The sequence below is a fragment of the Vipera ursinii genome (genome assembly GCF_947247035.1).
Source record: "Vipera ursinii genome assembly, chromosome: 10".
Taxonomy (NCBI): domain Eukaryota; kingdom Metazoa; phylum Chordata; class Lepidosauria; order Squamata; family Viperidae; genus Vipera; species Vipera ursinii.
In genome coordinates, this window is record NC_139520.1 from 21,119,517 (window position 1) to 21,136,016 (window position 16,500).

General features: G+C 44.4%; 2 protein-coding genes across 2 annotated transcripts in view; both read right to left on the bottom strand.

The window, feature by feature from the left end:
- The window catches only part of IRF8 (interferon regulatory factor 8), a 17,360-nt gene extending 15,151 nt beyond the window's left edge, over positions 1-2,209 (bottom strand). The window contains exon 1 of the mRNA XM_083370812.1: positions 2,145-2,209. The gene's annotated coding sequence lies outside the window, so the exon portion shown is untranslated. The remainder of the gene's footprint in view (positions 1-2,144) is intronic.
- Positions 1,670-16,014, bottom strand: LOC310645235 (dual specificity protein phosphatase 22-A-like). The gene is made up of 7 exons (XM_083370814.1): positions 15,953-16,014; positions 14,417-14,450; positions 13,954-14,036; positions 10,313-10,362; positions 7,712-7,786; positions 6,923-7,094; positions 1,670-2,444 (listed from the first exon to the last, which is right to left on the bottom strand). Exons 1-7 carry the CDS (start codon positions 15,971-15,973, stop codon positions 2,226-2,228), a joined length of 654 nt encoding a protein of 217 aa, XP_083226940.1. The 5' UTR covers positions 15,974-16,014; the 3' UTR covers positions 1,670-2,225.
- Between the last annotated feature and the right edge of the window lie 486 nt (positions 16,015-16,500).

The window sequence follows — 16,500 nt, forward strand, 5'->3', positions numbered from 1 at the left end:
AGATTCTCCTTTATCAGAATCTCAATATTTGCAGCAGACAAATCCTGAAAAAGGAAGTAGCCTTCTCACAAGATGTCTGCTGTTCTGTTTCTTGGAAATTCAAGATTCATAGTATCTCCTTACCTCCTAATTCCTGGAAACCCAAAGGGTGGCTAATGATTGTTCATATCTTGGCACTCCAGCATCTGGTGGACATCCCTGGCATAGTCTAAAACTCCATCCTGTCCTTCCCAAAATGAAGGTTGAAACAGGTCCTCTTCCCCTCCTATCACATCAATCTGCCCCCTTTGTTTCATTGTCCCATTCCCACAATCCCCTCATCTTCAAAAAGTACTAAATGTGGCTCTCAGCCACCAACTGCTTGGCCAGAGACTTTGTCTATGGAGATTCTTAGTCATCCAGGTCCCTAAGGTGCTTTTTTCCAAAAGACAACTGGACTTTGCTTTTTCCTTGAAGATGTTTCTCTTCTCATCCAAGAAGCTTCTTCAGAACTGAAGAAGCTTCTTGGATGAGAAATGAAACGTCTTCGTGGGAAAACAAAGTAAGTCTGCTTGCTTTTTTTAAAAAAAAAATAAAAACAAACCTTTGGGACATCCAAAGACCTTGTTCGTCCTACTTTCCTGGATGTCCATAGATAAAAAGCAACCCTTGAGATTTGATGTTTGAGTCTTGGGGAGGGAGAAACCTCCAAGATCCTGTACCTATCTGATTTTCACCTCTGATTTGTCTACCCAGGGCCTTCCTTTCCTAGGAACATGGATTGTGCAGCCTCTGAGAAAGCAACTGGAGGGGAGATCTTCCAGGCTAGATCGAGGAAGCAAATGCTCTCGCTTAAGCAACGTATCCCACTGTAGTAGCTTCGATCTGTTGCTAGCATGATTGCAAACATAATCTCTGCTTATCACATATCTACGATGATTTCCTGTTCCTACCAAAAACAGCCTCTTTTCTTTTTCTGAGCTGAGTTCCCGTGTGGTCTTCCTGTGCCGTTTGCAAAAGAGCCAGACAAACTGTCTGGGCTTCTTCTGAACTTCCCCCCACAAGCCATTTTGACCAACAGCCAAAACTGTAGTTGCTTCTCTGTTGAGGCTGCAGGCCAGTCTCCCAAAGGAGCCGAGGAGTTTCACTTGATGATTTGGGAAGAAAAGGTCTTGAGCACAACTAACCCATTGCTCACTGCCAGCAGTTCGATCCTGACCGGCTCAAAGTTGACTCAGCCTTCCATCCTTCCGAGGTCAGTAAAATGAGGATCCAGATTGTTGGGGACAATACACTGACTCTGTAAACCGCTTAGAGAGCGCTATGGCTGTTGCTACAAGAATGGCCACCTCATCCAAAATGGTTAACAATATGGCAGATTAATTGAAAAGGTGAAGCTTCTGTTGAAAATTCTTGCCCAACAGATTCCCAGTGTTGATGGCAAAATGGGATTCTCTTCCCTGGCTAAAGATTTGCGTGACCTGATGGTGATTGTGTGAAGGTTGCAGGTGTAGATTTATGTAAGGGTTTCTTTTGAACATGTATGTGAAAAACCCTTTAAGCAGTATCATGAAAGAAACTCAGGGCAATCCTACACTAGGATAGATCCCCAGATACTTAGTATAGAATTGCTGGTTTATGTTGTTGGGTATTATTATTGTTGTTCATGTAAACATCATATTGATTTTCATTATTTAATTTCATTGGTGGCTTATCGTAGTAATGTACCCATCACAGTGCATCAAATTTGGGGCACTAATTCAAACATCAGTTGAAGTAAACCTAATACAATTGGTTTCTCAAAATCTGAATATCAGCTCCAATTCTAAGAATTATTGCTAAAAAAAAACCTGTTTCCCAAGATAGATACTTCTGTATTCACCACTCCTATTCAAAAACAAGCATTCTCCATATGAGTTTTGAGAACATCCCTCAAGAATTACCAAGATACTTTCCCATCTTCTCAGCCAGCAAGAAGCTTGGGATAACTGTAGATCTGTCTCCTTGGAACGGTTACATGACCCCATGCTTTCTTCCTAATGTAGGCAGCCTCCAAATGGACAGTAAGAGGCACTTGTGGAGAAGCCCACTGTTGCAGCCCCAACCCACAAGGAGACTGAATGACGGAGTCAAGGAAGAAGCAGAAGGGAAGGAACTGCAACAACCTCTTCAAGATGCAGCAAATCAGTCAAGGCCACCTCATCTTCCAAAAGATGTAGCAAAACAAGGTTCTTTCAAAAGGCGCCTCATCGGCCAGTCCCTTGGTAGTGGCCACTGGAGCTGCTCTCACCACATTTGGTGTGTGGCTGGTGGTTGGCTGGGCTTGGAGCACCGTTCCATTTGGTTTCTCCAGGTCCTATTTCTGGCTCATTTACTTTCTCTTTTTGGGGGGAGAGCAACCGCTGTAGCTCCTCTTGGTCAGGGAGCGGGTTCTTGCCATACTCCACGAGGACCCAGGTTCGGTACTGCCGAGACAAAATTCCAGAGGAGCTGTCAATGAGAAGACTTGGCCAAGGTACAGAGAGTACATAGAATGAAAGATCAGGGAACAGGCTATGGTCAACTCAAGGAGAAAATGCTGCCTTAGAGGAAAGATATGGGTCACCTAAGACCCATATAGCACACAAAGACACAGTCCGTGCCAGGGGTCTTCTCACTCTATCTCCACGGACCTCTAACATGATCACTTCCTTCCAGAACTAAAGTTCTATTAGTCCTCCTAAGCCAGAGCTAAGCTGGAAGTAGAACATAGAGCACAGAATAGTAGGGCTGGAAGGACCTCAGAGGTCTTCTAATTCAATTTCCCACTCAGGCAGGAGACCCTATACCATTCTAGACAGATGGCTGTCCAATCTTTTCTTGGAAACATCCAGGGACAGAGCACCTATAGTTTCAGGAGGCAAAAGTCATTCCACTGATTGTTCTCATTGTCCAGAAATTTCTTCTTAGTTCTAAGTTGCACCTCTCTTTGATGATCTTCCACCTGTTACTTCTTGTCCTTGGTGCTTTGGAAAACTGGATGACCCCTCGCCTCTTTGGCAGTCCCTCAAGTACTGGAAGACAGTTATCATGTCACCCTAGTCCTTCTCTTTGTTAGACTCAACATACCTAACTCCTTCATTCGCTCAACATATGGTTGGTTTAGCCTTCAGACCCCTGATCAATGTTGTTGCTCTTCTTGAATAAAGTCACTTTACTCAACTCTTCCTTGGAAAAATAACACACAATCACAAAAGCCCGATCCACTTCCAGGATCATCACCAAATTGGCTCCTAGAAGAGCCTGCGGTGGGTCTTAATTTTACGCCCAGGGAGCAGCAAAATACCCTGGTCACTTTCAGAAAGCCACGTGAGGAGAGGATGAGTAAAGCACGAAAAAGTCAACGAGACAGGACTTTCACCAGTGCCAATCAGAGCAGGCTGTGAATTCCATTCATAGCAGCCTTTAAGGTCCCCTGATCATTAATTTCCACAAGTGGGTTGTGGCTAGTTTTTGGGGACTTCCAGTGGGAATTTTTAACTTTTTTTTGCCTCTCCTGACATACCTCTCTTTGGCTCACGGAGCCCACCCCCACCCCCACCCCCGCCTGTAACCAGCCACAGATTGTTTTGAAACAGGAAAACACGCGACAGTTCACTCCCGTTCTCGGGGCTACGAACAAGACCAAAAGCTCATTTGATTTTTCTGATACTGCCAAGCCGTTCCAATAAAACAGCATCTGGGAGCTTAATTAAGATTGCCAAAGCCTTTAACTCCACCTTCCGGTTTCCCTCTGGGCCAGCATAAAAATTGGACTCAAAAAAAAAAAGAAAGAAAGAAAAAGAAAGAAAGAAAAAAAGAATTTTTCATTTCCCTTTCCCGCTGTTTAAATTCTGCTTACACAATCCTCAGCCTCAGATGTGCAGCAAATAATTTGCTAGAGATTATTGAGGTGCTGTTCCAAATTGTTGCTGATCAGACAATATGACATGAAATTTGGCTTTCTTTGCAAATCAATGTTAGCAGAAAATGCACACACACACACAAACATATAAACACCCCACCCAAACTATCTATCTATCTATCTATCTATCTATCTATCTATCTATCTATCTATCTATCTATCTATCTATCCTTTAACAAATCATATGATTTGCTACAATGCTTATTTGGGGATTTCCAAAAGAAAACTTTTTTTCACCTTGTGCATAATGAATTAATGTTTTAGCTACTCTGGGAACAGAAAGATGGGGGGTTTTTTGTTTTCTGTTTTTTTGCTTTAATGAAGGAAAAAGTAGTATATTAGATAGAAGAATGAGAAATATTTTCACTAAACTAACTTCTTGTCAGGCACAAAAGATCAGGTCCACCCATGAAAGTCCAATTAAGCTGATTTACTGCAAAACAGCCTCTGCGCAGGAATCTTCTCAGCTAAACAATCAGCACTTCCTAGGAGTTAGATAAGGGTCAATGAAATTCAAGGGAGCTGAATTTAGTTTGCTTGTGGTTATGTGGGGATTCTAGACTGCTCCCCCTTTTAACTCTGCCTCCAGTTTTGCTACTCCTTCCCCTACTCTTCCTAAGTAGACATTTAGAGGGGGCTCTACTGCTTTGTGTTATAGGGAGTGGGGTGGATTAAGCATCTGAGATCAGTGAGCCTAAAAAATGAAAAATTGGTGTGTGGAGGGGGGGGAGTAATATGTCACCACTGCTGCAGGATAAGGTCAAAAAAAGCCAAGATGTCAGTCACAATGGTGTGATTAAGCTCCATCTGGTTTCATGGTTTCATCTCTGTCTTATATCTTGACTTTTTGACCGCATTCTGACCTACGCCGAGCACTTGATTACCAAGCCTTGGATCTGCACAGATAAACTCTCTGGAAAAGGATGAAGCTGAAGTGTAAATTCATTTCAGAGAATCAATCAAAAGAGAAACTAATATTCAGTTTCAGTGTCTGGAGTGAAACAGCCCCAAGAACGCCTGTGGTTGTGACTCTAAAGGTCAACCTGAGCTCGCGATCTTACTCTTCGATGACTTCCAGGAAGCCCTTTCAACAAGGCATGGCAAGAAGTCAACAGTTATTCAGAGGTAAGGTAAAGGTAAAGGTTCCCGCGCAGATACGTGCTAGTCGTTTCCGACTCTAGGGACCGCTGCTCATCTCTGTTTCAAAGCCGAAGAGCCAGCGCTTGTCCGAGGACGTCTCCGTGGTCATGTGGCTGGCATGACTAGACGCCAAAGGCGCACGGAACGCTGTTACCTTCCCACTGTAGTGGTCCCTATTTTTCTACTTGCATTTTTACGTGCTTTCGAACTGCTAGGTTGGCAGAAGCTGGGACAAGTAACAGGCACTCACTCCGCTACGCGGCACTCGGGATTCGACCCGCCAAACTGCTGACCTTCTGATCGACAAGCTCAGCGTCCTAACCCACTGAGCCACCACATCCCTATTCAGAGGTAGACTGCCTCTAAAAGCTGCAGTTCTACTTCAGTATCGCGATATATTAATAGCTTTTGCCTTCTCCTTTTCCGTGAAATTGCTGTCACTCCCCTCTTCTTCTAATTATCAAAAATCAACAGCCTGCTGGAGAACTATCAGGCTAACAGATTTTATGAAAAGATGTTTCATAAACTCATAAACAACATTATCTGATTTAAAGGGGAAAAAAATCATTTCGTATAGGGGTGCCCAACCTTGGCAACTTTAAGCCGTGTGGACTTCAGCTCCCAGAATTTCCCACCTGGCTGCACCATTAAGAAACGCTGCTCCAATACTCGAAAATCCAGAAAATATTTGGTTTTGAGGCTTTGCCTGCCAGATGCAGGATGGGAGGGACAAATAGGATGAGCTGTTTTCCCTTCGTTGGTGTCTGATCCTTTTAGTTACAACTTGAAAATGGATATCTATCCCCACGCTCAATGCCTCTTTTTAAAAACTCACTGACAGAAAATTACATGTCGGCAGGATGGGTGGGTGGGTGATGGTCCCACCCTCAAGACCCCCAGCCGCTTTCCTGGTGGGCACATTCCGCCCTCTCATGCCACAGCCCAGGTTCCAGACCAGCTGCGCTTCTGGGGGAAACATTTTAGCTGTTGGGGGGAATCCCAATCTCAGTTCAGCAAGAGTTGAATGTTTTCGACTTTTTCTTCCCTGCACTGTGACTCTCAGCTCCTCTTCCCACTTGGCCTCATCCCACTCCATGCAGACTTTTTCTCAGAACATCCTAATTTCAGAAGTTCAGGGGAAAAAGGAAGTAAGCCCACAGTAAATTCAGTTGGCTTGGGAGAAACCAGAGTTTCCCTCCTGGCGTGGGTAGGAGGATCAAAAAAGTCAAGATGTTAACCCAAACCATGCAAGGGAATCCCTGGCACATTTTTTACCTGTGTTGCACACACAATGTACATCAAAATGGATGTAGCGTTGACTACACCTTGCAATCAAAAATCAAGATTCCACCTTAGTTGACGAGGTTCCTGCCGAGTTCTGGGTTTTGAGAGGAACAAAGGAGGTAACCAGCTTTGGGAAATCCTCTCCGGGATGAGGACCAAGGTGACCCATAAGAAAAAGGAACAAAGCTCATAAGATGTTGTCCTCTTGGCCCTCACCCAGCCCTTGGAGACCCCTGATTACCAACATGCAAGGGAGGCACATCAAACATGTGCAGTCCAAGATGGGGCATCCCGGCATTACCCTGAGTGCGTGACTCAATGCACTAATTATTTCTCCCCCATCGTGCCAGTTCATGTTCTTGCCTTACCCATCGGTTTCCACTTCCTAAGCATTAACTTAGTCACCTTCCACAAGATGGGCAGTTATATAAATTAGCTAGATAAATAAGTAACAATAAAAGCAAGTAATTAATAAAAAGTAAATGAATTGCCGCAGTCTTCAGAGAAGGACACAAGCGTGCAAAATTTGCCCCTAATGACTCCTGGGTCCAACAAGGTGCCCTTATGATGCCATACCTCCTGCAGTAATGTGGCTTCGTATTCCTGAAGCTGTTTCTGAAACCCAAAGTTGGGGCTCACGTAGGAACGGGCCACTTTGGCAGCAGCCAAACATTCTCTCCAGCCAAGGCTGGTTACCGTCATCAGGTAGGCCACCAAAATCGTGGTGCTGCGAGAAACTCCTGCTAAGCTGTGGAGACAGAAGACAGAAGACAGAAGCCATGGTTTTCAGTTTACACAGAAGTGGAAAATATTCACAACAGACTCAGGATTAGCAAGAGTTTCTAACTCAAGAGAAAGTAAAATTGTCAAAATCTTGTACCTGTAATTGCCCATTGTCACATTAAGTTATATAATCACGGCTTGTTTAACAAACCAAAATTAACTGGATTCAACTAACTAAGCAAGACACAAAATGGGAGTCAGTGAGATTAAATGGTTAAGGTGTCTGATGAGGCCTGAGAAGGCTTGGGTTCAAGTCCATCTTTGTCTACAGACGTGCACTGATTGTTTTTAAGGCAGATCTGGGAACCCAATTTTTCACAAACTCATAATAATGGGTGTAGTGTCAGTGTTTTCAAACTTGGCAATGTTAAGATTTGGGGATTTCAATTCCCAGAATTCCCCAGCTAGCAAATGTGGACATGGTCAACTCCTAAAATTCCCCAGCCCACCTTTAGCCATCACCACCGCTACCATTCTGCTTAGTAAATCCACAAGATTTAAAGTTATGTTTATTTGCAGATCTTTAAATTCCCAGAGCATGGGTTTCCCGGGAAAATAACAAAAAAAGGCAGGATTACATACCAGTGAATGAGACAGGCTCCACCATGTAGTCTACATTCATGGACAAACCTGATACACTCTTTAAAATGTTGTATTCTGGAATGGAGAGAAGAAAGAAACTTCACTTGCTTTGAGATTCTAACTAAGCACTTCTCTTGACTAGCAAGCCCGAATTCAAGAAAGAACATTCAATAAACTATAGCTGTTCCTCATGACGAGGCAGGATCTAGGGGGACCTTCTGGTTGAGTGTGTTGAGCAGGTTCAACAAGACCTCCAGACCTATCCTGAAGCCACCTCTGCAAATTGTGTTATGCAAGGAGGTTTCTGTCAAGCACAAGGGAAATCAGGAGATAAAGGAGAAGAGTATTTGTAGCTCAGGGTTGACATGAGGGGTCCTTGGTGCCCTCTGAGCTTGCTTGTTTTCTTGCAGATCTTTCAATACCCAAACTAGGTAACGTCATCAGTGCATATCAGGAGATCCAGGCAGTTCAAATGTGTATAAAGATTTATTGTAAGCTTAAGCTCTCCACAAGAATCTGAACTACTAACAGTCAAGGGAAATTAGTGGGAGTTAAGAATAGAAAGGAATTCAAGGTGGGCTGTACTTAGATCTCTTGTGGACATGCAGGAACTCATGACTGATGACGCGTTTGACCCCTTCTTCGGGCTCAGCTTGGTCATCTCCTACAGTTTCTGCTCTTTGTGACTGTGGTGATATGCAGAGAACAACACACATGTATACCTGCCTTCTGTGTCCTGATCAATACACATTTAAGGACCTCATGGCAGCGCAACAGAACACAATTAAAGTTGCCGGTTTCTGGGCTAGATCTATTTAATTTGCACACATTTTAATCTTGTAGTTTATGTTTTAAATGTTCTAATATGCATTATTTCAATTCTGATGCTTCTGGTATAAATAAGTAAATAAATAAGTTTGCATAACTCTGTCATGCCCTCACATTTAAACATATATGTTTCCCACTCTAGTATGGTATGCTTAAGGTGACATGACAAATGGAAGGAAAATTATTGAGATTGGCTATAATAACCAAATTAAGATTCTGCTATACTGCCTCCCCACTTTTATGCTCCAGTGAACCAGGCAGCTGTGTGCCCGAGCTACTTCCAAGTGTTATTTAAAATTCTGGACTTTAAAAAATGATTCTGTCCTTTTTGCCTTTGTCCTGTCTATCTCCATGAAGGTCATTTTTCTTACTCTCTGCAGGAAGGGCAACCCTCCAGATCAATCAGCAAAGCTGTTTGAGATAATTCTCCAGGGATTAAGATCCTTCCAGGAGCCATCCCCCTGCCCCACCCCCCAATTTTTGGAGCAGAAGCAGGGTGAGGGTCCAAAACTCTGGCCTTCATCTGTGGCTATGGGGCCAATCCATGCCACCCCGTTCTCAGCTAGCTTCTTGGAAAACCTTTTCAAAGTTCATTTGAGATTGTGAAATCCAGACTCCAAAACAGAGTGCAAAAAATAGGCACTTCTGAACAGAGTTTCCTTCCTTTGGCCCACTGCTCGGAGAAGTGTTTGATTGCACAAAAAAAGATGGAGGGGAGGGAGGAGTAAATAACATCCAATTTTGCTGAAGTAGGATATTCTCACCAAAAAAATTTTTCACAGAGAATATTTAGCTCAGAGGAGAAAATGCTTGCAAAAATGCTGCCATCTTTGGCTTCAAAACTTCAAAAGTTATTAAATTCAAAATTCAAAAATGGGAAAAAAAATAAAAAAAACTTCAAAAGAGGTTGGTAATTTTTCAAAGCGAAACCAACGCTTCAGCAGCACATAAATTTAACACACGGTTATTAACTAGGTACAGTAGCCACACATTTTTATAACAGGAACACAAGAGATTTGTGTGTAAGTGTGAAAAAAACCAAAGGTTCAAGAACAGTCATGTGTGTGGGTGAACAATAAAACTGCAGCTGTAAATTTCGTGTAATTAAATTAGTCCATTTTTCTGTCTGCAAACCTGCATGGGATGAAGCCACAACTTTGTGCATTTTTTTTTCAAACGTTCTGCCCACCCATCTGTTCAGAAGGCTGGGATCAGTATAGCTTGTCCATCATCTGAATATTTCACGCACTTTCCAATCAATGCCACCACATCATTTTATCTAAAGATCTCATTGGGTCAATCAGATAACACTTTTTTTTCCTAGCTAATTTCACAACACTCTGGGGGGAAAAAAATCAGCTTGATTTTCCCGGTTTGTACAAGTAGCCTATGCTTTCCTTGAAGGATGTCCACAAGTAAAATGAAACACTTGGAAATGCCTTGCTTTGGATGATGCAGCTTTGATGCATCATCAAAGAAATTATTATCATTTAGCGTATGATGAGCACATGGCAGAAGAGAAGTAAACACAGACACACATGACAATCAGAAGTGCATAAAAGAACTCAAAGAAATGGAAGGATGAGAACAGATTGTGTGTTCTGTGCTGTGAAAATAAGGCCATCAAGATAGAGATGAGATAGAAATGAGACAGGGATATTCTTACTGCTCTATCTTGCTTTCTCATCTCAAAAACTCATTATTTATGAAATGACTTTTTTTTTTACCCTCCGTTACCCTCACGGCACGTGGAATCGTTTTGAAAGGGCTTACAAGTTTTGATTCGAAGAGTCTGACGCTGAAATGCAGAGGTAGGTCATGCCCTGAAATATAAAAAGGGAAAGTTTATGGAGATTTATCTGTGATTTGGATAAACATCAACATGACGAGGCTTTATCGGCTTAAATGAGGAAGTGCCATGATTGTTGTGGCACTTGGCAAAATCCCCTTGCTGCAGTTCTAAGATAGTTTTGACACAAAGCATTGATAAATTCTGGGGAGCCGCCTGCCTTTGAAGTGAGTTCAGTGTATTTTTTTTTATGTACTGCCCACAATCCATTCAGAAATTCTAGCCACCTTGCTGAATGAGGGGAGAGAGAGAGAGAGAGAGAAAGCTTCAGAAAGAGGCAGGGTGGCTATATTCCCTATTTCTGACTCTGTCCCCATCCTGTTTCTTTTGGTTCTTGACACCCTACTGTTCTTGACTGAAAGAAAAAATGGTCCATCCCAACGACCATCATTACTGAGGGCCATCCTGGTTTGGTGCTCCTAAACAGAATTTCCATTTTGGAGAAAGAGCCTCAGGAGAAAGGGACCTGTGGGGATCAAGGCTGTGGAGAAGGGGAGATGAGGTACCCTCAATCTCTTTCTCTTGGTTGGCTTCTACTTGAAGAAAAATCTTCCACTGTGCCCTCTGGGCTACAGGTAGACTTTAATTTACAATCCTCGTTTAGGGTTGCAGTGACCCTCAAAAAACCCCCGACCTATGACTGTTTTCCACACTTAACAACCACTGCAGTGTCCCCTGGTCACGTGATCAAAATTCAGGAGCTTGGCAACTGGCAGGTATATGTGACAGTTGCAACATCCCAGGATCACCTGATCACTATTTCTAACCTTCCCAGATGGCTATCAACAAGCGAAGTTTGCGGGGAAAGCCAGATGTGCTTAACAAGTGTGGCTAAAAAAGTCGTGAAATGGGGCACAATTCACTTAACCACCCTGCTGCTTAGCAGTGGAAAGTTGGGGCTCAGTGCTGATTGTGAGCAGAGGACTGGAGGTACAACTCCAAGAAAGCCATCATTCTTCTGTAATTTGCCCAGAGGTCGGTGTGTGTGTGTGTGTGTGTGTGTGTGTGTGTGTGTGTGTGACTTTGGGACCAAATTAGCTCATTTTCTGAGTTTGCATATTGCACTAACCAGCTAAGCAAGCCACAAGCTGGGTTCCCACACTATGTTGTCAACCAGGAAAAGGGCCTTGCCAAGGTGAGCTCTGAGCAAGCTTGATTCTTTTGTGCCAATTTAGCTTCTAGGGTTTTACCTGACCTGGGTTAGTGTGCTGTGTCACCACAGCCGCACACTTTTGGCTGAGGAGGAGAGGAGCTATAGGCCAACTCAGCTGGGTTGGGAGACACTGAGACCCCACATCCGGATCAATGTATTTATCATTCATCAAATAATATCTTCTGCATTTCCTTCAAGAACTGGAGGCCGTGTGTGTGCCATTTGCCTCATAGTATCACAGCCTTGAAGAGTCGGTTGGGTAAAAGGAGAGGAGCTGGCCTGAGCATGGGTCATCTTAACTCTCACAATGCTGTAAGCCAAAAATGTGGTTCTCTATCTGTTGCTTGGTAACTTGGCTGGCCTAACAGTTTGGTGTGCCATGTGAACTTCGCCGTGCAAACGATGGCCTAGTTAGTAGTTGGTTGCATGAAGACACCCAACCGGTAAGTGAGGAATGGATTTGAGATGCTTCAGTCACCAACTTTGAGCCCTTTCAGAACTGGTCACTCCAGGCAACTCTGAGACTTGAGAGAGATTAGGAGCACCATGAGAAAGGAACATCGGAGATCTAAAACGTCCTTGGCTAAACTTTATTTTTCTTCACTCAGTTCAGCACAGACTCTGAGGAAACAAGAGAGGAAGTAAAAAAAAGAGGATAAGAGGGGTAGAATCTCTTCCAATGGGAGTCCAGCTAATGTAGATTCCATAAACACATCCAGGATGGCTTCTTGGCAACAGAACATAAATAGTTTGCCATTGTTTTCTTCTAGGCTGCCCTGGCATCTTCCATCAAAAACCTAGGCCTCTTTAGCTTCCCAGTCCAGAAGGAAAGCTTCATGAGACCACGAAGACATTGTAAAAGAGGACCCAGCAGGGATGAATAGCTCCTCAGAAGAGGACCCAGTTTCAGGACAGAGTCTGGCCTTTGAAAGGGAAGCTTCCAAGTTCACACATTTCGTCTCAAGTGCAGCAGTTTGCGGAGAAGAGACGAGAGGCTGAATAGCAACTGCTAAGTTGGGACACACAATGCAAGGCTAGAAATCTTGGCTGTAAAGTTGTTCCCTCTCTTCAGAAGGAAAACTAGAAAGATACACATCACTTGAAACATGAAAATGCAAATCTAAGGAGTGTGTTGCAACTCAGGCACAATAGCAAAATCATCCAGGCAGTTTATAACCTCCTCTCCCTCACAGCCCACCCACTTTCCGGAGGAGGAGGAGGAGGAGGAGGAGGAGGAGGAGGAGGAGGAGGAGGAGGAGGAGGAGGAGGAGAATCAACCCTCCTTGCCCCCACCAGATTGAGCCCAATGCCTGGGAACCACAGCTTGTCTCGGCATTTCTTTCACTCTGCCCTGAGATTGCCACATTACTCAATTCATTCATGTGTTTCCGGTTCCTCTTCTTTTTTTTCCACTTTTCTGCCTTCCTACTCCATCCTGCTGTAAGGCTGGTGGATCGGCCATCTGCCTGCTGAAATCTTCACCTAACCCCCCCCACACACACACACACACTTCCCCTTCTTTCAAGGTGGGAATTACGGACCCGATGATAAGACCAAGCTGGACCAAGCCCACCAGGGTTTTAGTGCGACGCAGCCAATCAGACAATGGCCGGTTCCTAAAGAGGCATTTGTGAGCCAGGTCTTTCTGATCTGCAGCCAGATCCCAGCCTTTGCCAAACCGGTGGTGGCCACACAGTCATGTTGTGTCCAGCAGAAGGGAGATGCAATCTAATTCACCTAAAGGGCTGAGGGACATTAGGCCCTACAAACCAGTTAAGGATATACCAGTTCGGTCAACTGGTCAAGTTGTCACAGTAGGAGCTAGGAAATCTGAATTGTAGTCCCATCTCAAGGCCTGAAAGACCAGATTAGGGATAGATTGTCATGGAGAAAATCTATGTATATGGTCTATGGCAGGGGTAGGCAACCGTGGCTCTTTTATGACTCATGGACTTCAACTCCCAGAATTCCTGAGCTAGCATGGCTCAGCTTGGAAACCTCTCCCTTTCCCCTCAGCACAGCCAAGGTTGCCTACCTCTGGTCTATGGGGTCAAAAATGACTTGATGGTACAGAATCAATTAGTCCTCTTAGACTTAAAAGCAGGCTGGGCCTCTTTGGGCCAGCCCTTCTCTCTCAGCCCTAGGAATAAAGCCATGGCAACTCAACAAACATTACCAAGAAAACTGCACTGAGTTACATTCTTTTAGGTAGAACGACTATGACTCATTCTGACTTGTGTGGGTCTGCTGCCCTCCATCGGTTACAGCAAATTATGACTTTTGCTTTCTGTGTAGATGGAAGGATGGCGACTCTTAAGGAAAGAGCCTTTCAACCTATTTGTCGCTGTGAGACTGAAAGTTGCAGGACCACCTGCCCTCCCCAAAATGTCTCAAGGGATTTGCGATACTCACTTCCAGCAGAGGCTTGGCATTGTTGTGCACCGAAAGAATGTGGGTGATCCCGTGTTTCGTCAAGTTCTCTTTGTCTTCAGCATCTGCAAAGAATCAAATCTTTCTGATGAACACATGGATGCAGACATTAGAAGAAATAACCACACGGTTTTATGACCGGGGCTTGATTGCCTCCAAAGAAGTCCTGAAGAACTTCAGGAGATGCCTTGTGACTATTCAGGGTTATTGCTCCCATAAAAAGAGGCAGAGCCCCCAATTTCACATTTGCAGCTGCCATCTGGATTTTGGTGCATCATATCCTGTAGACATTCCTGCAACTGTTGTTATCTCAGTGGTGCTATGGATCGTTATCCTGGTTCATTCCGGGCCCATTTTACTAGGCTAGATGAATGGAGGGGAGGAGATTTCCATAACATTAGCCATCATCAGCTTCTCCAAGAATAAAGTATGGAAAAAAACTTACCACTGATGCTTCCGAGGTACAGGCCCTCAACCACCTAAAGAGACACCAAGAAAGAACATGAGTGCGTTGTCTCTAATGCCGGGGGGGGGGGAATGAGTTCCTTGAATAAATACATCATGGAAAGCAGCTGTTTTACTCCATCCTACGTGTGTTAGGCCTCCCCACACAAGGCCTTACATCCAGGGCATCACATTTTAAGAAAACTTCAGAGACACTGAAGCAGTTGTACAGAATGTCAACGCAGTCTGGTGGCACTTTTTCCAACAAGCAAATGTATTCAAAGGCAGAAGCTTTTGTGAAGTGCCTCTGCCTTCATCGGATGCATAAATGATGGAGGATTTAAACTGAGGTGAGGTGGGGGGGAGGGGAAAGAGAAGGGGAGATAGGTTGGTTACCCAGATGCAGCGGACACATGAGAGAGATTATAAACATCTTATCAAACAACAGTTGTAGAGTGTTGGGAAAGTTAAGCATTTTTTTTAAAAAAGGTAAAATAATACCAAAAAAATAGCATCGTGTACAGCACTTCAATATATAAAATCCAACAGAATTGGAAGGCCAGAGATGTGCCCACTCGTTTGCACTGTCCTTCCCACCGCCTCCATAGCAGCTGTTCCTCAGAAGCGTCGATCTCAACCAGTCACTCATTGCATTAATCCACAGTCTGCGTAATTGTGGTTTAATAACTGGAGGTTTTTAACTGGACAGCCACTTGTCTGAAATTGTATTGGGTCTCCTCCCTGAGCACAGGGGGTTGGACTAGAAGACCTCCAAGGTCCCTTCCAGCTCTATTCTGATTGATTGAAATCCAAATGGGTTGGACTGATACATCCCTGGAATTACCGGATCTTGCAGGAAAAGCAGCCTGCTGGCTGAGCACGATCTTCTCTTTTATTTCAACGCAGCCTGGAAAGAAATCTGAGACCACTCCTCTATCTGGGTCAGGAGGTCTAATTATACTTCAGTGAAGCAAGGACTCTCCCCGTTGTTTAGGGACACAAGTTGTAAAAAAAACTTCCGCTAGGCAGAGAGTAGTGTTAAAAAAAAGTGATTGCTTCCTTCTTTTTTCTTTTAAGCTCTGCTGAAAGGTTTGGGGCGGGGACAAAAAAAACAAACAACCCCAAACAATTTCTACTTCTACTCCTTCAAGGGCCTTCAACTCCAGATACCAAACGTGAACCGGTTCCTGCACGTTTATTCGTTCGGATATTGCATGATAACACCAAAATGTAAGACAGTGTTTCCCAAGCTGGAGAACTTTAAAATGGCTGGACTTCAGCTCCCAGTTTCCCAGCCTGCTGATGTAAGAGACAAAGCTGATGCGCTGGTGCACAGACCAAGGTGGATGGAGAAAAGCTGGATCACAGAAGAACGATGCAAGCTAGACTGTTCGTTTCCTGTTCCTCCTATTTTCCTTTCCAGCTATTGTTTTAAATGACAACCACCACCACCACCACCCTCAATTTCTACAACCCAGCCACTCTGCCCCCACCCACACCTTCTTGGGGCCCTTTCTATGAAACTCTAGGATTCTACCTTACTCATGCCGATCCCCATGACAACTGCTCGTTCTTTGGCGGGCAAGCACAGGCGACGTTCACTCTCCGAGACCCTGCAAAGCAAAAACAGGTGACTCCGAATCAGAGAACAAGCTTGCAGCTGAGACTTACCCGGCTACACCCTATTTCAAGGAAGGAGTGTGTTGTGTGTCCAAAGGGTGTGTTCGTCAAAGGAGAAGCAAACCTGGGAATGAGGAAGAGTGCCGGGAACCGAGAAGTGGACAATTTCTCCTTCCGCTCACTCGGACTGCTGATGCTTTTCTGAGCTCAGGACAGCTGTTGCCAATGGCCTGTCAGCCCAACGAAGCCTTCTAAGGTCACCCAGGACTGAGGGAGGCGGGGACCCTGTGTAGGCTGGGCTTGGGACAAGTGCAGTTGATTTGGGATGCCTGCCTGTGGCACTATTCCTTCTGTCCTCCCGTCACTGCAACCCAGTTGTTGCTGCCAAGCAGAACATCAAAATAGCATACTTGGAAGGGACCTTGGAGGTCTTCTAGTCCGACACCTTGCTCAAGCAGGAGACAC

Excerpts from the sequence above, each read along its gene's own strand:
- LOC310645235 (XM_083370814.1), bottom strand. The coding sequence starts at position 15,973 with ATGGGGATCGGCATGAGTAAG. Across the intron at positions 14,037-14,416 it reads GTACCTCGGAAGCATCAGTG|ATGCTGAAGACAAAGAGAAC; the intron begins GTAAGTTTTTTT and ends GATTCTTTGCAG. Across the intron at positions 2,445-6,922 it reads AAGCCACATTACTGCAGGAG|TACCGAACCTGGGTCCTCGT; the intron begins GTATGGCATCAT and ends TTGTCTCGGCAG.